The sequence below is a fragment of the Haliotis asinina genome, chromosome 14 (assembly GCF_037392515.1).
Source record: "Haliotis asinina isolate JCU_RB_2024 chromosome 14, JCU_Hal_asi_v2, whole genome shotgun sequence".
Classification (NCBI taxonomy): Eukaryota; Metazoa; Mollusca; class Gastropoda; order Lepetellida; family Haliotidae; genus Haliotis; species Haliotis asinina.
In genome coordinates, this window is record NC_090293.1 from 17,251,296 (window position 1) to 17,272,624 (window position 21,329).

The 21,329-nt window shown below is 41.4% G+C and overlaps 2 protein-coding genes across 2 annotated transcripts; one reads left to right on the forward strand and one right to left on the reverse strand.

Moving 5' to 3' along the window:
- Positions 1-6,867: 6,867 nt before the first annotated feature.
- LOC137260672 (lipopolysaccharide-induced tumor necrosis factor-alpha factor homolog) lies at positions 6,868-8,399 on the forward strand. The gene is made up of 3 exons (XM_067798268.1): positions 6,868-7,078; positions 7,508-7,670; positions 8,294-8,399. The coding sequence occupies exons 1-3, from the start codon at positions 6,868-6,870 to the stop codon at positions 8,397-8,399; spliced, it is 480 nt and encodes a 159-aa protein (XP_067654369.1).
- Positions 8,400-9,736: 1,337 nt separating this feature from the next.
- Positions 9,737-19,784, reverse strand: LOC137262303 (sulfotransferase 1 family member D1-like). Its single transcript, XM_067800126.1, has 5 exons — positions 19,614-19,784; positions 16,965-17,285; positions 15,563-15,666; positions 11,564-11,726; positions 9,737-11,298 (listed from the first exon to the last, which is right to left on the reverse strand). Exons 1-5 carry the CDS (start codon positions 19,774-19,776, stop codon positions 11,183-11,185), a joined length of 867 nt encoding a protein of 288 aa, XP_067656227.1. The 5' UTR covers positions 19,777-19,784; the 3' UTR covers positions 9,737-11,182.
- Between the last annotated feature and the right edge of the window lie 1,545 nt (positions 19,785-21,329).

A 21,329-nucleotide genomic window follows, 5' to 3' on the forward strand; every position in this document is an offset into this window, starting at 1 on the left:
CCATGTCGTAAGACAAGCATTGAATAACCGTACACAAGCCTATTATGCTTGACTGGCATTTTAGAAGTTAGTGAGTTAAAGTCTTGCTTTGTTCTCATAACTCTACCCTCGTTCTGACATATTGAATTTTTAAAACTCTGTTAAACTGATTTTATAGATCCAAAATATTATTTTAAAAAACAAATAATTTTGTAATCTGGAAAGAAAATAAGTTGTGCTTTGACCAGTCATCAGATGCAAAATGTGATAAATCCGTCGTAAGGGGCTGTACATGTATGTCCATATAGATACATATTTCTGTTTGAATTGTTTGGTATGTTTACTGTCTTGTACTTCCGCGTGTGTTGAATAAATTTACATCAATGTGTACAAATCGTTACATTTCACAATAAATGGCATTATCAAATCAAAGTCTATTATTTATATTATTTATTGATTATTTGATACCAGCATTCGACTCGTTGTGAGGCGGTTTTATCGTCACTGAATGCCATAGCGTCAGGGCCAGGAATGGAGTAGTCGTCTAAGTGAGTGAGTGAGTTTGTTTCTACGCGGCAATATACCAGCAGCAGCACGGTAGGGGAAACTGGAAATGAGCTTCACACATTGTACCCATGTGGGGAATCGATCCCGGGTCGTCGGCGTGACGGCCGAACCCTCTAACAACAAGCCTACCCCATCGACCGCGCCACAAGTGGATGAGTAAATATGTGTTGGTAAATATCGATGAGGTAGCCTAGTGGTTAAGCGTTCGCTCGTCACGCTAAAGACCTGGGTTTGATTCCCCGTATGGCTACATAGTATGAAGGCCATTTAGCTGTGAATATATTTGTAGGTGTATGTATCAGCATCAGATTTTTCCGGGGTCTTTATTCGGATTCAGTCTGTTAAACAGGCAATCTGGAATTTTGGGTCGCTGTAATTAGCGTTTCCCTTATACAACATTGCAGTTTTATCGTATTCACTCAATATAAACGTGAAGAAAAACTTTCGGTTTTCTGTGCTGCACTTATTGCATGAAGCCAGCTTCTGTTGATTTATTGACTGAGAAGACGAACGTTTCAAGAGTGTTGCCTCCCCTGTACACACTCGGCTAACGTGATTTCACTTCGCTATTAAGCGTAGAAATTACTGGAACCGAACACTAGTGGCAGACATACTCACAGTTTTAGTCTTGAATTAACTTATCAGTGTTGGACATATTGGTGTGTGGTGTTAGGAATCATAAATCACCCTTTGTCCTACCGTAAGTCAAAGGGCACGACGGGTATACTCACCTCAACTAAGAGGGGCCAGCTAGGCCTAGACCTTCAAGAGTTACTTCCCCTACTTAGGACAGCGCCACAGAAAGTTGATGCTTTTCTTTTTGACTGACGCATAGTATGTATTTGGTTACAGAACCTATATGTATCTTGTAACAATCTCGCCAGTAGTACAGACATAGATGGATCGACACCGAAACAAGCACGCAACTTCACATACACGCACGCACGCACGCACGCACGCACGCACGCACGCACGCACGCACGCACACATACGTGCTCCTGCAGAAGCACACCGATCCAGGCACACAGCGTTGACTGGTCGTACTGCACTGACAGGACTGTAACATACTCTCCCTCTCACATGTCTACCTGCATGCAGAGGGAGAGTGTGTTACAGTACTGTCCTTGTTGTACCAGCCACATGTGCACGCAGGTAGACAGGTGGGAGGAAGCGTGTTCCCCATTTACCAACCACATGTGCATGCAGGTAGATAGGTGAGAGGAAGCGTGTTCCCCTTGTACCAACCACATGTGCATGCAAGTAAACAGGTGAGAGGAAGTGTGTTCCCCTTGTACCAACCACATGTGCATGCAAGTAGACAGGTGAGAGGAAGCGTGTTCCCCTTGTACCAACCACATGTGCATGCAGGTAAACAGGTGAGAGGAAGTGTGTTCCCCTTGTACCAACCACATGTGCATGCAGGTAAACAGGTGAGAGGAAGTGTCTTCCCCTTGTACCAACCACATGTGCATGCAAGTAGACAGGTGAGAGGAAGCGTGTTCCCCTTGTACCAACCACATGTGCATGCAGGTAAACAGGTGAGAGGAAGTGTGTTCCCCTTGTACCAACCACATGTGCATGCAGGTAAACAGGTGAGAGGAAGTGTCTTCCCCTTGTACCAACCACATGTGCATGCAGGTAGACAGGTGAGAGGAAGCGTGTTCCCCTTGTACCAACCACATATGCATGCAGGTAAACAAGTGAGAGGAAGCGTGTTCCCCTTGTACCAACCACATATGCATGCAGGTAGACAGGTGAGAGGAAGCGTGTTCCCCTTGTACCAACCACATGTGCATGCAGGTAGACAGGTGAGAGGGAGAGCACATTAAATCAGTTCCAGTTTGTTGTGGGCAATAGGTATCTATAAATAATTGCATCGTTCTGTATTTACACATACATGTATAAAGCCAACATTCATTTTCCACCCTTATTTGCTACCTGAATGCAATAACAATGTCAAAGTAGCAACTGTTGCTAGGGAGGTGACCTTTGAAAGAATCCACGAAGAGAAGAAAGCTGTTGATTTGACTTCAGTGGACGCCTGGATAATAGAGGTCGGATCACAAACTGACAGACAGAACCCAGTTTCCTTACCCGCATGGTCTAAACTGGTTCTCACGTACGCCACCTCAGCTGCCTGTTTCACTACCGACACAATGGTTTGACAGTATCAGGTATGTAGAATTCATTTTTACCAAGGGTTAAAGGGTGACACTATGGGCAGTCTGGGGGTTGTGTACAGTATAATCAATTGTGCGATTCAAGTTGAACAGCTAGCGTGCCTGATATCACACAAATACGCTAGTTCTTAAATTTCACAGCTAAAAAAGCTTTTCGTGGTTGCAATACCATCTATTTCTCGCAATGCTGAAGATCCTGCACTGTGCCTGTTTGGGTAGCCCAGTGGTGAAAGCGTTTGCTCGTTACACCGTAGATAAGGGTTCGATTCTGCACATTGGTGGAATGAGTTCAGTGCACTGAAGGAACACTGAAAAAAAAGTGGGGTAACACCACTTTCACTCACTCAGTCACACACTATACACATTCACCTGTCACCCTGTATGTGAATCGATTAAGGGCGAAGTCATATTGTTTCTTCAGTTTTCAGTTCACTACCGACTCGTGCCAGTTATATTCGAACAGGGTTACATATTATTTCCGTGTAGCATAAATAATTTTCATGAAATGGGTTAACTTTATAATGGATCTTTGTAAACTTTGACAGGCAAATATGAGATCTGCTCTGCTCTGTACACAGTTCAGTTTTCCGACCACGATTTAACTAATGACATCACATTTATCAACTTACGCATGGTGTCACAGAGCACAATCACGTATATTGCCATTCTACAGTTCACGGCACTGTACACACGTTCATTAAATATTTCGAAAAATAGGCAACGACAAATTAAACAGATATTATGTGATTGTGGATAAAACCCTTGTCACAAAAGTGCAAATTTAGACTTCAGTCTTATGGAAATAGAATTCATGAAATTTATTTATGCAAGACAAAATTAACATGCAAGTCTATGGGAATTACGTCAACTGTCCGAATATAAATGGCACATTTCTGTGTCACTGTGTTGAATGGTTCACCACTAGTGATAACTGTTTTAAATCACGAACTATGAAGGATCGATTTACTAATACCAGTTTAAAATTCATTTAGATTTAGATTTGTTAAATGATTTGTAAATAGGTAAATATTTTATCATGGGAGGTTTGAACTAGAATTAGATTGTTCGTAGCTGTATCTTCGAGTACTGAAAAATTATTGACCTCCTGAAAGGGCATTCAAAGTAAATTTAAACATTCCACGTTTTAATTATAATTTTAATTATATGTGTATTTTAATGTATGGCTAGATGTGTCTCCATTGCTAACAGTTGAGGGAATGATGAAAATCCAGGTAGGATCCAGGCAAGAAGCAAATGTACTGTAAGACCCCGTGGTACCTAGTATGGTGATCTACCTTCAATTGTTGGCAATATATAGCCTGTTTTTACATTGTATTGCCATCAGTAGTTAAACTGTTGTAGATTTAATTACTAGTTTTAAATTTGCCTCTTCTAAAATCTAAACTAGCGTACAAAAGAAACGCCATTAAATATTTTTCTGGTCTAAAACAAAACTTAAGCTAAATATGGTAACATTAAATGTTTTATTGCAAAACCCTGTCATTTAGCAACAGTATTTAATGGATAACAGAAGAAAAACGACGCAGATCGTGATCTAAGATCACTTGAATGACACTGGGGTGCATTGTCCTGTATTCGATCACCAATGCTAAATCGACAAGGAGCTGAGTCTTCTGGCTTCTTGATTAGGGATCCGACGCCATTCCTTTAGCAGAGCAGCTGCCAAAGCGTGCTTCGTCAATGGCTGATTTTGGCGTTTCCGAATACGACGTCTCAGTTATTACCAAAGGTGCTCAATTGAGGACAGATCTTGAAGAGATCCATCCACTGAAGGTCCATCTCAGTCTGGCACGTCGGTGTTGGCACGTCAACGTCATGCCCTTGAAATGTCGATCGGCACAGCGACCATGAATGCGGAGTCGTCTGGTCACACTGTCTCCTGCCTGGAAGTGCAGTACTGTTGGCGCACGATGACGTCACAATGATGTATCGGTTCCTCATGGGCAACACCCCTGAAATACCGGTAGAGACCTTCAGTTTATCACTCTTTGGCCTGTCTGCTGTAACGCCAGTCTGTCATAGACATGTAACTAGTCTTTCGGTGGTGGATTTGCTCTTGTGTCTAAATCACATTGCATATCCCGTCAGTTTTGTTTTTGAAAAATGACTTCCACGTGTGTTTTATAAAAATATCTGTAAGTTTTACTGTTTCCCTGAATAACATTACCCTGTTCAAACAGAATTGAACTGATTGACGTTCTTTGAAATCTTCATAGATAGAGTATGCTCGGTCGAGTCTTAAAGGTTTCGCAAGAGGCAGGCGCTACATTTCCACACAAAAGGAAAGCTGGTTGTGGGCAAGTTCATGCTTCGTAGCAGTAGCAGATGTGCTAACATTATTTCGTCACCCTGAATAATAACGCATACAAACTAAAATACCGATGACGTCATGTCACTAGTCATTTTGATTTCCAACCTTTTGGTTAAATTCGTGAAAGGGAGTAGGAACCGTCCCTCGATACACAACCACGTTCTATCTGAGCATTGTCCACAGCAACGTATGTCATATTTGGGATTTCACTTTCTTAGTAAAGTACTAATTCTAGTACTTTTTTTGGGTTGAGTCACATCCGGGATTCGAACCCACACCCTCAGAGTCAGGCACCAAGTCGCCTGCACACAAACTCAGCCGCCTAGCCCGCTCATTGTCCAGGTCGTGGTATTCAATACATATCGGAGCGACTGACGTATGCAGCCGGTGAAATGATCATGAGCAGTTCCTGACCTTTTATGTACAAATACAAGTATTCCTACAAACGCGAGCCCTGTGTGTACTGTACTCTTAATATATAATGCCATTCTAATTTTAGACCAATTGAAATGGTCCCTGTTGATCGACCGGGTTGTCAATCGCACGTGACGTCACATGTCTGAGTCTTATGTGTACGCTACCATTAACTTGACTACACTTCGCTACTTGTGTTACGATGTCGTCTAATGACGCCGTGGCGTAGTGCGTTGACAAGGCAAGGTGGTATGTTCAAATATTCTTTTTTAGTAATTTGTTTGATGTTTGTAGTTCATAGTCATATGTGTTAAACATTTCGCAATCTTTACTGAGGTCTTTAATAATGTCATCCCGATGAATAAACATTTCGCAATCTTTATTGATTTCATGATTGGCTCCGGCGAAACAAGTTTAAATCGTTTGACGTGCTTTTAAATCTCTGTAGAAAGGTCATGCTCGATTGCTGTGAAATGCCGACTCTGAAAGCTGGAATACAGTTCAGTATAATAAGAAAGGTGACTGTTGAAAAGTTAGAATTTGTTGTGTTAGACATACATGTATTTATTTTGTTACTAGGAATCTTTATGCGAATTAATTATTTCAAATAAACGAGTCGGTTTCACTTGTCTACAGCGTAAGTGTGAATATCAGCTGAGTGTAACTTAACATTACTGTACCATATCAAAGTTTCCATATACTTTAACTTTTTGACAGTTCCCATATTTTGATTTGGTTTCTGTAAACGCTTGTCTTCTTCCTTCAAAGAAACCATAAAACATGTGCATCAAACTGCAATTAAATGTTTTATGCACAAAGGCTTCATTCATAGTCTACATAGTCCAGTGACTAGAACGTCTATCGTGAAGGTCGACGGTTAGAACCGTGGCTCCGTTACATCCAAATGTTGCTGTTGAGTGCGGCGTAAAACTACACTAAAACTCACTTTTATCCAAATATGGTCCTTATTTCTGACCAAGTGGTACTCAGCATGAAGGGGATAAGACTAAATCGACTTACACATGTAGTAGTTTTTGTTTTTGCACTCAGCAATATCCCAGATCTTACAAACATGGAAACTAATACTACTACCACCACCACCACCACTACTACTACTGCTGCTGCTGCTGCTGCTGCTACTGGACTGCTGCCATATAGCTGAATGTTGCTGAGTAGTAGTAGTAGTAGTGGCGGTAGTAGTAGTAGTAGTAGTAGTAGTGGCGGTAGTAGTAGTAGTAGTAGTAGTAGTAGTAGTAGTAGTAGTAGTAGTAGTAGTAGTAGTAGTAGTAGTAGTTACATACATATATAAGGCAAGTATAAGTATATAAGTATATAAATATTTTTATTCATGTTTGTAATATGTGTTCTTTACAGATAATTGCATCTTAAACAAACATGGCGTCACCCAATGCTCCTCCCGAGGACCCACCACCTGCTTACTGGGACATTGCCTCCCAGCCCCAAACAGGCGCTTACAGCCCCGCTCAGCCGGCATATCCATCCGCGCAACCAGCCTACCCGCCAACCCAGCCGTCATATCCCACTGGCCAGCAGGCATATCCGCAAGGCGGGCACTACCCTGTTCAGCCTTTCAACACACGTGCATGTATGTAAACTGGAACTAGATCAATCACATCAAGTGTCAAATCAAATCAATATCATTCTATATTTAGCTTCAGTGTATCAGAAATTGAATTACTCATATCTTTAAAGGCATTAAAAACATTGTGACCCCCGTAAACTGATAACCTGATCTGATCCACATCGGATATATCTTATCCCATGCGTAATGATTTGTCTTGCACAAGTGAATGTATCCAACTTGATTCCATATTCCATCCACATTCTCAGCTGATAACTCACCATTTTTCGTATCATGTGCCAAGTTAAATGCTTTCTGAGAAAAAGAAATTCTTCATTCTCAGTAAGGCATCAGCTGACAGTTGCTTATCACGCGTAAAGACAAACCATTTTGGTAAATACTGTTCCACTTTTGTATTCCTTGAATTCTAACGACATTCTAACTGTACTACAGCCGTAGTTGTGACACAGCTGTCTTCGATGACGTATACCGGTCGCCTGGGAGAGAGCCCGGCGCAAATACATTGTCCTTACTGCAACGCCTTTATCGTCACCTCCACAACACACGAAATCGGCACCTGTACATGGGCTGCAGCATGCGTCATTTGTTTTCTCGGGTAATAATAGCAATAGTGAGTGAGTTTAGTTTTACGCCGCAGTCAGCTATATTCCAGCTATATGGCGGCGGTCTGTAAATAATCGAGTCTGGATCAGACAATCCAGTGATCAGCAACATGAGCATCGATCTGCGCAGTTGAGATTCGATGTCATCCAAGTCAGCGAGTCTGACCATCCGATCCTGGACTGTAATATGGTAGATGGTTTGTAGTGGTGTGTGGTCCTGTGCATAGAGCTCAAGTCACATATCATTTTAGGTAAATTAACGATGGGCGCTCGGAGTCTTGGATGGGTGACAATTGGCACCTTGACTCCTGAGTTTCAGCACTTCGGTCTTGCCCTGGAGCCAAGCACATGTGATACATGTGGTCTTACTTTAGTAAGGCAAGACAGTTTGTTCAAAATTGCCTCTGGTCACTCAGCAGAAATGGGTACCCAGTGGGATGTGTGACTATAATCTCCAAGCGACTTGGGTTATTCAGGGTAACAATGAATTGTAATTTGTATACGCTTAGAGCATGTCCCCCAGTGATGGGGCGTATAGAAGTACTCTTATTAGTATTATTATTAAGTGAGTATTGTTATTACGTAAATCGTGAAAACGTATTTCCAACTATTCCAGATGCTGGGCAGGATGTTGTCTTATACCGTTCTGCGTCGACGGCACCAAAGACGTCGTGCATGACTGTCCTAACTGCAAGAACAGAATCGGTGCCTACCGAAGATAGGCCCACAATACAATAACACTATCCAGAATCGGTGCAGTTTTCAGACTGAATACATGCCGTACCTACCCGACACAAACCCAGTTATTGATTGGGTGCCAACCGAAGACAGGACCACACAAAAGTAAACATTACCCAGAACCGAAGATTTTCACATGGAATACATTCTGTACCTACAAACTCAATAACCGAATAGGTGCCTACCGAAGATATGACCACAAAAAATGATGTAATCCAGAACCGAAGATTTTAACATGGAATAGATCCAATACCCACAAACCCAATACTTCGGTAACCACCATGAGGCATTATTGTGTACTGTTAAGGAGGCGATTCTGAACTGGCCGTTATTGCACTCTCGTCTGTTTACAGCGGAGTTTTGTTTTGCACTAGACGATAGATGTTGCGATCTACTTTGTCTCTGTATGGATATCAAAGACAACACCAAATACACTGACGCCGGTCATTCGTAGACGACTAGTAGGGAAACATATTTTCAACCGTTCACCTACAGAGAGATATTACTTCATGTCAGTTTCTAGAAGAACTTATTCGGAACTTTTTTATACTCGAATATCATCTAGGCTTCATTCGAAGAACATCATAGGTCATCCAGAATGGATTCCGTAAAATGTGAGCTGCTTTGCACAAAAGTATGGTTTACACGCTCTAAAACCAGAAGCTGACAAGCTCACCGCTTGGCCTGTTTCTCGGATATGAAGAAAGTGTTCTACAGTGTGGACAGAAACTGTCTAAAGCTATAGTTCGAATAAGCTGTGATAATGGTCAACAACCCATGAACGACGCGTAGCAAGCCAGCATTTTCGTGTCAGCCCGATAGGTTGCAAAACTTTATATTTAGATATTATTGAGGCATGTCCAACCTTTTTGGCAAGAATTACGTGTAAGTCCGGGCTTTTTTACTTTTAATAATGGTAGCCACGTCCCTGGACTATGTAATCAGCGCTGAGTGATTGGACGCCATTCTTCAACCTGACGAAGGGAGTGAGACAAGGCTGTATTCTGTCGTCGTCTGTGTTCTCCCTGTTTTTCCACGATCTGACCCAAGGACTATAGATCTATATGCAGGTGTTGCTGTTAACGATATCTGGATCACAGTATTGTTATATGTGGACAACAGGGACGGAGCTAGAAAATCCCAGAGGAGCATTTCCACTAACCTCTGGACTTGTTGATTTATGTGTATCCCGTTCTCAACATTCCTGGATGCGCTTCTGTGCGGACTATTCTTAATGGCTTCCATCGAAGAAAGGTTGCTGAAAACAATCTCCGTCAAACTTGTGTCATTAATGGCGAATACCAACAAATCAAAAGTTGAGCAGTTTAGACGAGAATTATTGATCAATAAGCCGTCAAAGTTGCATCGTGCATCTACCCTATGCATGTTCGTACAATTAATTATCTGTGCTTTGATGAATCACGTTGAATGCTGTACCAGTGGGGCTGTATGAGGACTCCGCAGAACAAACAAATACAACAGATGTCAGTTCTTCTCTATAGAGTGTCAAGTACATCACAGCATAGTCTCACAATGTTTGCTAACTTCATTTCATCGTAAACATTTTTTGACATTGCAGTTCAACTTTGCATATGAAATAACTAGCATGAGTATTATTATATTCCTGATTTGTTATCCATGTTCCCTTTCTACTCTCAACTTGTACACATGTACATGAAGCATTTTTATCATCAGTGTTAACAGGGCTTTTAACATCTCGAGGGTTGCATGCTGGTTATGTAAATGATATTTATTGGTGTATGTCAACCAAATCCACACCATCATTAGTCAATAGTTAATACTTCATTGGTTTCCATGGGCGAGAATCAATCACCCACTACATACTTCCGTTTTACTGTGTCGTCTCTCTATTTAGGCAGTCAAGCTAAATCTTGTTCACCTGGGAGGAAACCAGACCAATGACCGACCAGATTACATCAGCTGTATAGGTGTTATTCAGAGTTATACTACACCTACTCAGAACACGTCGCTTAACAAGCAGTTTCCATGCAGTCTTCAACGCAGGTTGGATTGTTAGCTTTGGCTGATTTTGTGACAAAATATTGTGTTCTTTAAAACTACAGTACAATAACAAACGTATTAAATTGAGCATGTTTTTCAATATCTAGAGCTGCTGAATATTTTGGTTTTATGTCACCACTCCATATGCCACAACCGTGCAGCTATATTCCCCTGTAGATAACTTAATATCATACAGGCAACGACTCAGACACAACGTTAGGCCTCGATAAGCCTCATTTAAGATAGAGGCATGTCACATCTGTATTGCATAATGAACGTATGTATTCACCGTTGGCGGACGAACGAGTCCATACAAACCCGTGAAGTGTCGACAATGTTTGTCTGATCTACAGGTCATCCTTTACTAGCCATAACACTGCGAGAATAATGACCTGATATAATCGCCCTGGGTGTGCCTTTTTTATAGATCCTTCATCGGCTTTTGCGCCTTGTCATTTTTCACCAGATCCTATTTGGGAATAAGAACTATGTAGTTCTGTAGCGAGTGTGTCACGTCCTCGTCCAATAAATCAAAGTTTAACGACGCTTTTCATGTATATCCAGCACGTCTATTTATATTGTCAAACATGTCGGTGAGCCCCACTTCCTGAAACTGTTATTCAAAATGACAAGCAAGGGCGGCAAAGATGTTCATGTTTTCAGTAAAATATGACGTTGACAGGTATACACGCCATGCATAGTCTGAGTATGTAATCACATACTAACATGTAATCATGAAACGAATTCAAGGATGTTCATAACGCGCTTGGAACATTGATCCCTGCATCCTCTTCCGGTACAAGTCCTGGAACATCATCTCCTGTGATGGCGTGAATGTGTTCATCCAATCCCCAACAATACCTGCAAAGATATCAAATGTTGTTTATATAATATATTGGCACAGCAGAAGTTGATTGGAGGTCAGTTGCGGTTGTGTAGCCTTGGGTATAAGCGTTCACTTGTCACGCCAAAGAACCTGTGCGAATCACCATATAGGTACAATGTGTGGAGGCCATTTCTGGTGTCGTCATTTCCGCGTTATGGCAACATTTCTTCCATGGTGCCAATGCGACGTAAAACAATACTCACTCACTATTAGACTATGACCGGAACTATGGCAACAAACCTTTTCTATACTGGGCAGGCTTCCCATTCCATTTCTCTGTTATCTCATCTTTCACACTCTTCATTTTACTGAATTCAGATTTCTGAACAATTTCCTCCAAGACGTCACGTGGTAAATCAATCTCCAGGAACCGAGCCAGTTTCTGTATTTCTTCGAGTGGATTCTTGAAGAAAATGTTTAAAAATAAATTCATAAGTAAAAACTCGAGAACATTATTTTTGTTAGATGAAAAATAATTAAAATGTACTTTTTTACACAGTGTCTTCAAGGTGAAAAGGTATGACTACCCTCATGGCACGAAGGTATCGTGCAAATGCAATCTTGTTGATTTTCCGTACTTATGAAAGGAAGCATTGCACTCCCCTCGTTGGCAGACGAGGTAGCCGAATGGCTAAGGCGATGGATTGCTAATCCAATGGGGCCTTCACGCGTGTGTTCGAATCCCCTCCTCTTCGACAGGTTTGTTATACAGACAAGTCAGATCTTATCGCCTCCTCTCCAGTAATTTTGCCACGATTTCAAATGATTTCGTCTTTGTGCTTTTTCATACGTCTGCGCGATCGAAGATGACGTTGCACTGTAGTTAGGCTGTATATTGATGTTTGCCTCAGATATAGATTCTGTTTTACCCTTTCACAGATTCCATTACTTTTAGGGTGTGGTTTAAACCCACACTCTTAGAATGAGGCTCCATATCGCAGCGACTGACAAGAATAGCTACTTACAGCATATTTGACATGTATGTTAAGCAATACAATCCGAAAGATTCGGTGATAAATAGTAATTCTTCCTGTTTCAGTGTTCTTGGGTATTTTAGGGCCGAAAAATACAATTACAATATTTATTACTCTTAGCCATTTCTCTGTTTAAAGTCCCTTGTAGGTCCGGGTTAAAATGTAAGCTCCAGTAACACATGCGTGTCGTAAGAGGCGACTGACGGGATCGGGTGGTCAGGTCCGCAGACTTGGTTGACAGATGTCATCGGTTCCCAGTTGCGTTTCCAACCAAAAGTGTATATGATCTTCAAATGATATGATGAATCTAAAAAACCATAATTTGTCAAGTTTGCTCATTTTTTCTTATCAAATGCTTTTTTCTGTAAAACTGACCATTGACCTTACCCAAATATTTTTGCAGTTGCTTAAATGTATTTTTTTGAATAAAATTGATATTTTATACTTATCCTGACTCATGCTTATCATGCTTATCTCCTCCCTGTATGCGAAGATAGTGAAACTTTTGAAATCCTTCCCATCTATTTGAAGCGGACGCACAATACACTCACCCTTCGATAGCCTCCCTTTCCCGCCAATACGGTCCCATGACTGTCCATACTTCCCACATGCCCGACACGAGAATTACCGTGACTGCAGCGTGTTTGAGACGGGCGGTTGGGAGGGCTTGACGTCATGGGTCAGGAAAAGTATAACTGTTTTTAACTAACCTTAATGCGTTCGAAGTGCATTCGAAGTATTCTGAACATATTCGAGTGAGAATAGAAAAGACAAGCCACTACAAATCCTGTCGGAATGTCTCGGATGCACCCGGAATGAGTAACTCGAATGTGTCTCGATTACCCCTGGACTTCCGGGGGAATATTTTTCAAATATATCGCAATGTTTCGATTGAAGTTGGAGTACAGCTCGAATATACCTCGAATACATCTCGTATGGTGTCAAAACGTCCCGAATGCTCTTCAAACGAATCCAACCATCATCGGAACACCGCCAAAACGCATAAAAACGTCATTGAAACATTAAACAGCATTATGTTCAAAGCTTGAACATATTGTTTAATTTGACATTCTCTCACGAATGAGGTTCGAATTTTGGAAATATTTCTTTCTGGCTGATTCTCTTTGATTCCTGTCAATTCAAAATAAGTGTGAAGGAGCCTTAAGTAAAAGTTTTTCCTGCCTGGGTAAACTCAGACACATCATATCTCATACTCCAAGAAATCTCTCTCTTTATTGCTATCGCCACTGTCTTTATAGAGCTATTGTGTTTGTATTGCAGTCTGTTTTGCTCCTTCATTGTAATTCCTTTATACGATAGTATCAGTATGTAAACTTAGCTAATGTAGAGTACAACTGTTGAGTATATTTCACAACACGTTCTTTTGATGACTGATTCCATGCAGGTAACTAAATGTTTCAACTTAGGTAATCGACATCCAATGATTCCATGACACATTTAGTGGTATGCCATAAGGGGTATAAGGCTGGGTTGTCCCCCACAGTGAATATTGTTTACTATATTTTACGCGTTGACATGTATTTGCGGAGGATTATCTATATGGAATGATAAACATAGGGAGTGAGTGAGTGAGTTTAGTTTTACGCCGCACCCAGCAATATTCCAGCGGCGGTCTGTAAATAATGGAGTCTGGACCAGGCAATCCAGTGATCAACAACATGAGCATCGATCTGCGCAATTGGGAACCGATGACATGCGTCAACCAAGTCAGCGAGCCTGACCACCCGATCCCGTTAGTCGCCCCTTACGACAAGCTGAGTCGCCTTTTATGGCAATGATAAACATAGGGATATGCAGATCACGCAACATGATAGTTTACAGTGAGTTACACAGCAGCGTTTAAATTCCCGCTTGCCCGACCGTCCGGAACGGTCTGTTTACATCTCGGACGGTCAGATTTTCAAGAGCAGCCTGTTCGGTGGTGTGGTATATATTTTTACCCCTAACAGCTCTGAAGGTTGTTATTGTGTTTCAGCAGCATCTAGCTGCAGAGGATGATGTCCAGGTTCCTGCTGCTGAAACAAATGACATGAACATGCTGGCTCAGACCATGACTCATTTTTCTCTGATCCTGGCGTGAGGCAAATGTACAACAGATTTCTAGTTTCTAAACCAAGCCATGTAGCTCAACCCTCACGCTACAATACATGAAGTAAAGTATTCAGAAACCCGATTTCTATGTTTTTGTTGTTTAGTGTTGAGAACCGGACAGGCACGTTTGTGTCCGGGCTGATAATTTTTTTAAGTTACCAGTCCAGGTGTCTGGCTTGGAATTTTGTGAGTGTTAAACACTGTTACACAGTCACCTCAACTATGTCAAGTTCGCTTTCTTATAGGGTAAATCTTGGTGGACAGTTACTTATGTCCAACTTCTTTTTCAAATTTATAATACACTCTTCAAAAGGGTTAGGAACCCGAACTTTCAAGATGTATGGGAAGCATAAGCTTTAACAAACTTTTCAAAGACAAACATCTTATGGATGCAGTGGTCACCATTTTCCTTTATCGCCACTCCTGAACACAACGTAGTAGCCCCATACACGTGCATGGGGTGTCATTCTTGACTTTGACCGCTCTCAAGAAGGTTGATAAATCACTGCAGACCATTAATTTTGACAGTTGTTCGTCTTTGTTTCTAGTTTGGATTTTTGTTTGGAAATGAAAATCGTACACATGTAAATTTCTCGTCAGACACCAGTGATCTTTCAAGGGGGATTGCTGTACAACCATGGTCATAGGGAAGAGCAGGTGGCGATGCACTCTCAAAACATTCATTATTATCACATCAACGTTGAGCAACTCCGATATCTCTCTCAACTTTTTCAATCGCAAATTAAAAATGGAGTCCTCTTACTTTATTTGAGCGTATATATTTCATCTTTTACAACATATCTAAACAGAAGTCGTTCGTAAATCTTTCACGGCGTTAAGGTGCCTGTTGAGCTGCGGAGACCGTTTGACACATCTATGACAAACATCATCACAAATACAATTACCTGTTTTGATTTCAGTGTCGTGTTTGGTCAGGGGGGCGGGTTATTGACATGGTCTTGCATGTGTTTATGACTTGTGTTCAGGTGGGACAAGATACGCACTCATAAATCCATCATCACTACTTGTGTCAAATAACGATTCATAAACACCTGCACGTGGTAGAACCCTCTGAGAAAACTTACCAACTTCGAATTTACTACAGAAGTTTCAAGGAATGGTTATGAACAGATATGATTGCAGCCGAACTTACCTTTTTCAGGTCTTCATAAAATATAATGTAAAGACGGCTTGGGTCCAGTGATTCACACACTTCTTCAAAGGAACGAATGTGATCAAACCAAGTACACCACATAACTGCAACGAAACGTCTTTTTGTATGTATATGGTAACGTAATATTACTTAACCATAAGGTTTAGTGTAATGTGATTGTAAACAAAGGCAAATTTCAGCTTTTCAGCTGAATATTTGTTTATCATTCCTGATAGTGAAAGGACATGGACTCGCGTTCGAAACAACCGCCCGCCCAAAGGCCCAGCGCCTGTTGTTATTGTCGAGACTCGATTATTCGCAGACCGCCGCCATATAGCTGGAATATTGCTGAGTACGGTGTAAAACTAAACCCACTCACTCACTGATTGTCAACTGGCAAATTAGAGTATTGCATATACTGACATGGACGCTTGTGGGTGGAATACACGGGTGTTACCCTTCTCGCAAGAACCCGGTGTCATCAGTGATTTTCAGTGTATTATCATAGCGTACCTATGCATTCAAAAGAAACGCATAGGCGATTTGTATTTTTATAAAAATCTATTGTGTTGCGACAATCGTCAAAATATGTAGCAAAAGTTTTGATAACATGTTTTTTCACAACTACATAAGTAAACAATCGATTTTACTTGAAAATGTTAATTTTGAAATCGTGCAGCAAAGAGCATTTAATGTCTGGCAACAAAAATCCAGATTACTTTCAGAAATTGGCATTCGTTTCTAAGGGGTTTCATGGTAATATAACTACGTCACATCTTGACAGGAATATCGCTATTGAAAGAATGCACGTTGGAGATTACCAATCTTGTGTTGCCAGGCGTCTGAATGTTAGTCTGTTAGTCAGCCAGGGCGCTTGGACTTCAGAGGATATCCGGTCAAACTGTTCGGTACAGTTGAAAGCGATTGGTCTGAGAGTCAGGAAACCCGACGTCGGGGTCGTGCTACGTCGTCACCATGGCACTCCGTGTCTCCATTATCTAAAAGTATCCATTACCTTCTTCTAAATTAGGGTAAATTTCATGCACGAATGTCCATTTGTTAACGAGTTATACATGTTTGAAAATACAACCTTTTTGCAACAGATTTCTCGTCTATGCGTTTCTTTTTTGGATAGAACACCTATCAGCGTTATTTTGCCTGCGAAGGCCAACTTGATCTGTTTCAGGGGATAAGGGAAAAGGTTTTCCACAGCTTATATTTTCTGATATTTTTACCAGTTACATAAAAGCGATGGTGTCTAAGTTGTTAATGCTTATTAGTGTTATTAATGCTTTTCGGTAGTCACGCCAAAGATCTCAGTTCGTTTCCCAATCCCGCCGTGATATTGCTGGAATATTGCTAAAAGCGATCGTCACGTAAAACCACACCCCAAGTTACATACATTTGTTACTAGTGAATAGATGCAGCCAATCGTCCCACGTTCCCTCATACTTGTCTGCGGGGTATGCGTGATAGAAATGAAACCATGAAACTGCAACGTCCCTGGGGTCACGGATGATGTGCACGGTTTTCACATTCCGCTGTTGAAGTTCTCGAGGCAGGAGATGGGCCTGGACGTGAGTAGTGAGTACCCTTGGGCTTGGGAGACGTCGGAGGGACGAGTCGGGTTGTAGTTCAAGGACGCCGCTCTCCAGGGTGAAGGGCACGTAGTCAGCGGTACGGGACACGAGCATGTTGACTATCTCAAACAACCAATGGTGACCTGCATCGTAACGCCACATGTAAGTGTTATGTAAACATTTCTTTCAAAAATCTTTAGGTACCCTTAACATATTAAGGCCCGTGAAGGTCAGGGTTATGAGATTAATCCAGTAACCTAGGCTCGCCGTAGGAGGCGATAAATGGGCTCGCAGACTTGAATGGCACATGTCATCGGTTCCCAACTGCGCAGATCGATGTTCATGCTTTTGATCTCTGGATTGTCTGGTCCGCACTCGATTATTTACAGACCGCTGCCATACAGCTGGAATATTGCTGAGTGCGGCCTAAAATAAACACTACCTCACTTACTATTAATCCGTGTTCTTTATTTTTGATAGGAACGTCAGCAGGTCGACGCAAAAGCGGATTTGAACAAGATTTCTTTCCCAACAACCAGCATTTGTCCAACAACGCGACTTTCAGTGAAATGGTACTTAGTATCCAATCTTAGAAGGGACATTGTCGCAGTTTTGACCTTGAAAATTGTTGTTATATCGCAGATCCTCAGTGACGCCTAGCGGCGGACGTCAAGCAAGCAATGTCGATGCACGAGGAGGCAGGTTAAGTGCATTATTTGTGATGTTTTTGAGATTGCCTGGGACATTCCATTATCAACCAAGAGTGGTTGTAGACTTAGAGAGCCTGTGTACGATGTGGAGAAGGTGAATTCGACACCAAGAGAGTATCAGAGGAAACAAGATTACAGCACTTTTTACGGGTTGAGACGTGGACAACATGGCGAGCTATTTTGCACGTAGGGGGGAGGATTTACGGTCCAGATTTACCTTCCTTTTTGGAATTAGAAGTGTTTATTTTATTTAACTGATGGGTGATGGGATGACTATAGGGAGATAATTAGACATGTTTTTACACTTCAGGGTACCTACTTGGGTTATAGATACAGATGTTTAAATTTGAAAATTGAATACTCTCTAGAGGGGTACATGAATTGGGGCTGTTGGTTGTTTCTCGCGCTTGTGAGTCAGTCACGTCAGAACAGGATGTTTCCGAATGTGCTTGAATATCTGAATATACTGAGTGGGCCGGAAAGTTGGTGGTAATTGCAGGGGGGGGGGGGGGGGGGTGGGGTGGGGGGCTGTGTGTGTGTGACCTGACAATCAGGCAGTCACCATTTATGAGTCCCAGTAGATGTTTGCAAATGTCATGTCTGGAAAGATAAAGGGGGAAAGACCCAGGTCCACGTGATATCGTGTGTTTATACTGGTGAGAAGGGTATTAGTTATGTTCATCAGGGACCTAACTTTTGAAAACATGGCTTTATTGTCCAGAACTTAGTTAAAGTAAGTAGAGCAACTGACAGATGTGACTGGGGAATCTAGCATGTTGCCATTTGAGTGGATAGAAAAATATTTTGCGAAACGCTAGAGTGCGACAAGTAGCTGAACTGTCGCGTTGCCGCATTGTCGAGCTTTGATTAATTTTGCGTCCTTTTGCTTGTTTTGGGGAGGGCGACAACGCGACAATGTCCCCACTAGGATTCCATAAGTTAGGCTCAGTAACATTGTATCCACCGAAGTCACCGTGCCCAATCAACACACTGTGAAAAATGTGGACTGTAGGAAAAAAGTCCTCGGAAAGAATATCCTGTTTCAATAAACACCTATTTAGTTATCCACTTTGAAGTCTAAGACTATAGAAAAACATGGATAACCCAGACATATGAGTTGATAAAAAGCACAGGGGCTTGTATCGCTTTGAAACGGCGTTCGAAAGACATATAGATGTATAGACCCTACCCTAGTACTATATAAAAGTACTAGGGTAGGGTCTATACATCTATATGTCTTTCGAACGCCGTTTCAAAGCGATACAAGCCCCTGTGTGAAAAGAGAATTTTTTTTTATGAAACTTATAAAACCATGACATAATCGCATGCAAATGATGATTAAAAGGACTTGTTACATATTTAGATAGGTCTTTGATCTTTGAAATAACATTTAGAAACATGAAGTACTTACATTTTGTGATTATAACGGACAGATAATGCAGTAGACATAAAGTTGAAAACGTGTAATGTATGGAGGGTTTCACTCATTTACATTTGGTTTTATGGGTATACAATACATGAAAGTCAATATACGCTATGCAAAAACTTTGAAAAACTAAAACACACTTTTTATTCTTTTGTCAACAATTCTGTTTTTCAAATTAGGGCTTGTTTTCCTGTTCCTTTTTACCCACGAATGTGTTTCCGCTCACGTGAAATCTATATTAAAGTAGAGCTACATTGGCTGCCTCAATCAGAATACACATGAGTAGCTGAGTAAGACTCCCAGCAAAGACTTCACATTTTACGCCATGCACTCACCTGACCTGGGATACCCGTACAGTAGTATGTCGTCATCCCTGAGGGAGACGCTCGGAATGCTCGACAGGGTCTCTGCACAGAACGTCCTTGGATACCACACCCCATCTACATCCAACACTGTCATAGTGTTACCACTCTTGTCTGTCACAACCTTCTCCGCCATTTTGGAGCTTGGTTAAGGAAGTTGAGTTTAAGGTCGCTCTGTTTTCAGATAAGAACCTGTGCAGGCACGCACTCAGTGGAACACGGTCGGTCACTGGTGTTAAACGTGTTATTGACATATCATTGTTTGCTCAATGGAAGCCTAATCGGACCATGGTTCAGACAGAGGTTATCACATAGATAGAAGTATCTACGTGGATGATATTTTTAGACTGTGGCACTGACGCTGTTCCATAATATGCGCAATTTATACACTGAGAAAGTGTGAGTGAGTGAGTAATTGAGTTCAGTTTTACACCGCAATATTAAATCAACGTCACGGTGGGGGACACCACATTGTATCCCTGAAGGGAATCGGACCCCACGTGATGAGCGGCCGTTTTAAGATGAAGAAGGTGAAGAAGAGAGTCTTCAATAGGCAACAACACAATGTCTTCAATAGGCTACAACACTAACTCTTCAATAGGCTACAATAAAAGGTCTTCAGTAGGCTACAATACAAAGTTCTCAACCGGATACAACACAAGGTTTCCAATAGGCTACAACACAATGTCTTCAATAGGCTACAACACAAAGTTTTCAATAGGCTACAACACATGGTCCACAGGCTACTAAAGCAAGGTCTTCAATGGGCTAGAACACAATGTATTCAATAGGCTACAGCACAAAGGATTCAACAGGCTATAACACAAAGTCCTCAACAAGGCTACAACACAAATTCTTCAATAGGCTACAGCACAAATTCTTTAATCGGTTAGCTAAAAGATAATGTTTTCAATAGGCTAGAACACAAGAGCCTCGACAGGCTACAACACAAAGTCATCAATAGGCTACAACACAAGGTCTTCAACAGGCTACTACACAAAGTCTTCAATAAACTACAACACAAAGGATTCAACAGGCTACAACACAAAGTCTTCAACAAGGCTACAACACCAATTCTTCAGTAAGCTACAACACAAAGTCTTCAATCGGCTACAACACTAACTCTTCAATAGGCTACAATAAAAGGTCTTCAGTAGGCTACAATACAAAGTTCTCAACCGGATACAACACAAGGTTTCCAATAGGCTACAACACAATGTCTTCAATAGGCTACAACACAAAGTTTTCAATAGGCTACAACACATGGTCCACAGGCTACTAAAGCAAGGTCTTCAATGGGCTAGAACACAATGTATTCAATAGGCTACAGCACAAAGGATTCAACAGGCTATAACACAAAGTCCTCAACAAGGCTACAACACAAATTCTTCAATAGGCTACAGCACAAATTCTTTAATCGGTTAGCTAAAAGATAATGTTTTCAATAGGCTAGAACACAAGAGCCTCGACAGGCTACAACACAAAGTCATCAATAGGCTACAACACAAGGTCTTCAACAGGCTACTACACAAAGTCTTCAATAAACTACAACACAAAGGATTCAACAGGCTACAACACAAAGTCTTCAACAAGGCTACAACACAAAGTCTTCAACAAGGCTACAACACCAATTCTTCAGTAAGCTACAACACAAAGTCTTCAATCGGCTAGAAGACAATGTTTTCAATA

Bases quoted from the DNA above. Each gene is read 5' to 3' on its own strand.
- LOC137260672 (XM_067798268.1), top strand. From the start codon at position 6,868: ATGGCGTCACCCAATGCTCCTCCCGAGGACCCACCACCTGCTTACTGG. The intron at 7,079-7,507 runs GTATGTAAACTG...ACTGTACTACAG, and splicing joins GCCTTTCAACACACGTGCAT to CCGTAGTTGTGACACAGCTG. The intron at 7,671-8,293 runs GTAATAATAGCA...CAACTATTCCAG, and splicing joins TGCGTCATTTGTTTTCTCGG to ATGCTGGGCAGGATGTTGTC.
- LOC137262303 (XM_067800126.1), bottom strand. From the start codon at position 19,776: ATGGCGGAGAAGGTTGTGACAGACAAGAGTGGTAACACTATGACAGTG. The intron at 15,667-16,964 runs GTATGTAACTTG...GTTTCGTTGCAG, and splicing joins TCTATTCACTAGTAACAAAT to TTATGTGGTGTACTTGGTTT. The intron at 11,299-11,563 runs GTTTGTTGCCAT...ATATCTTTGCAG, and splicing joins GCCTGCCCAGTATAGAAAAG to GTATTGTTGGGGATTGGATG.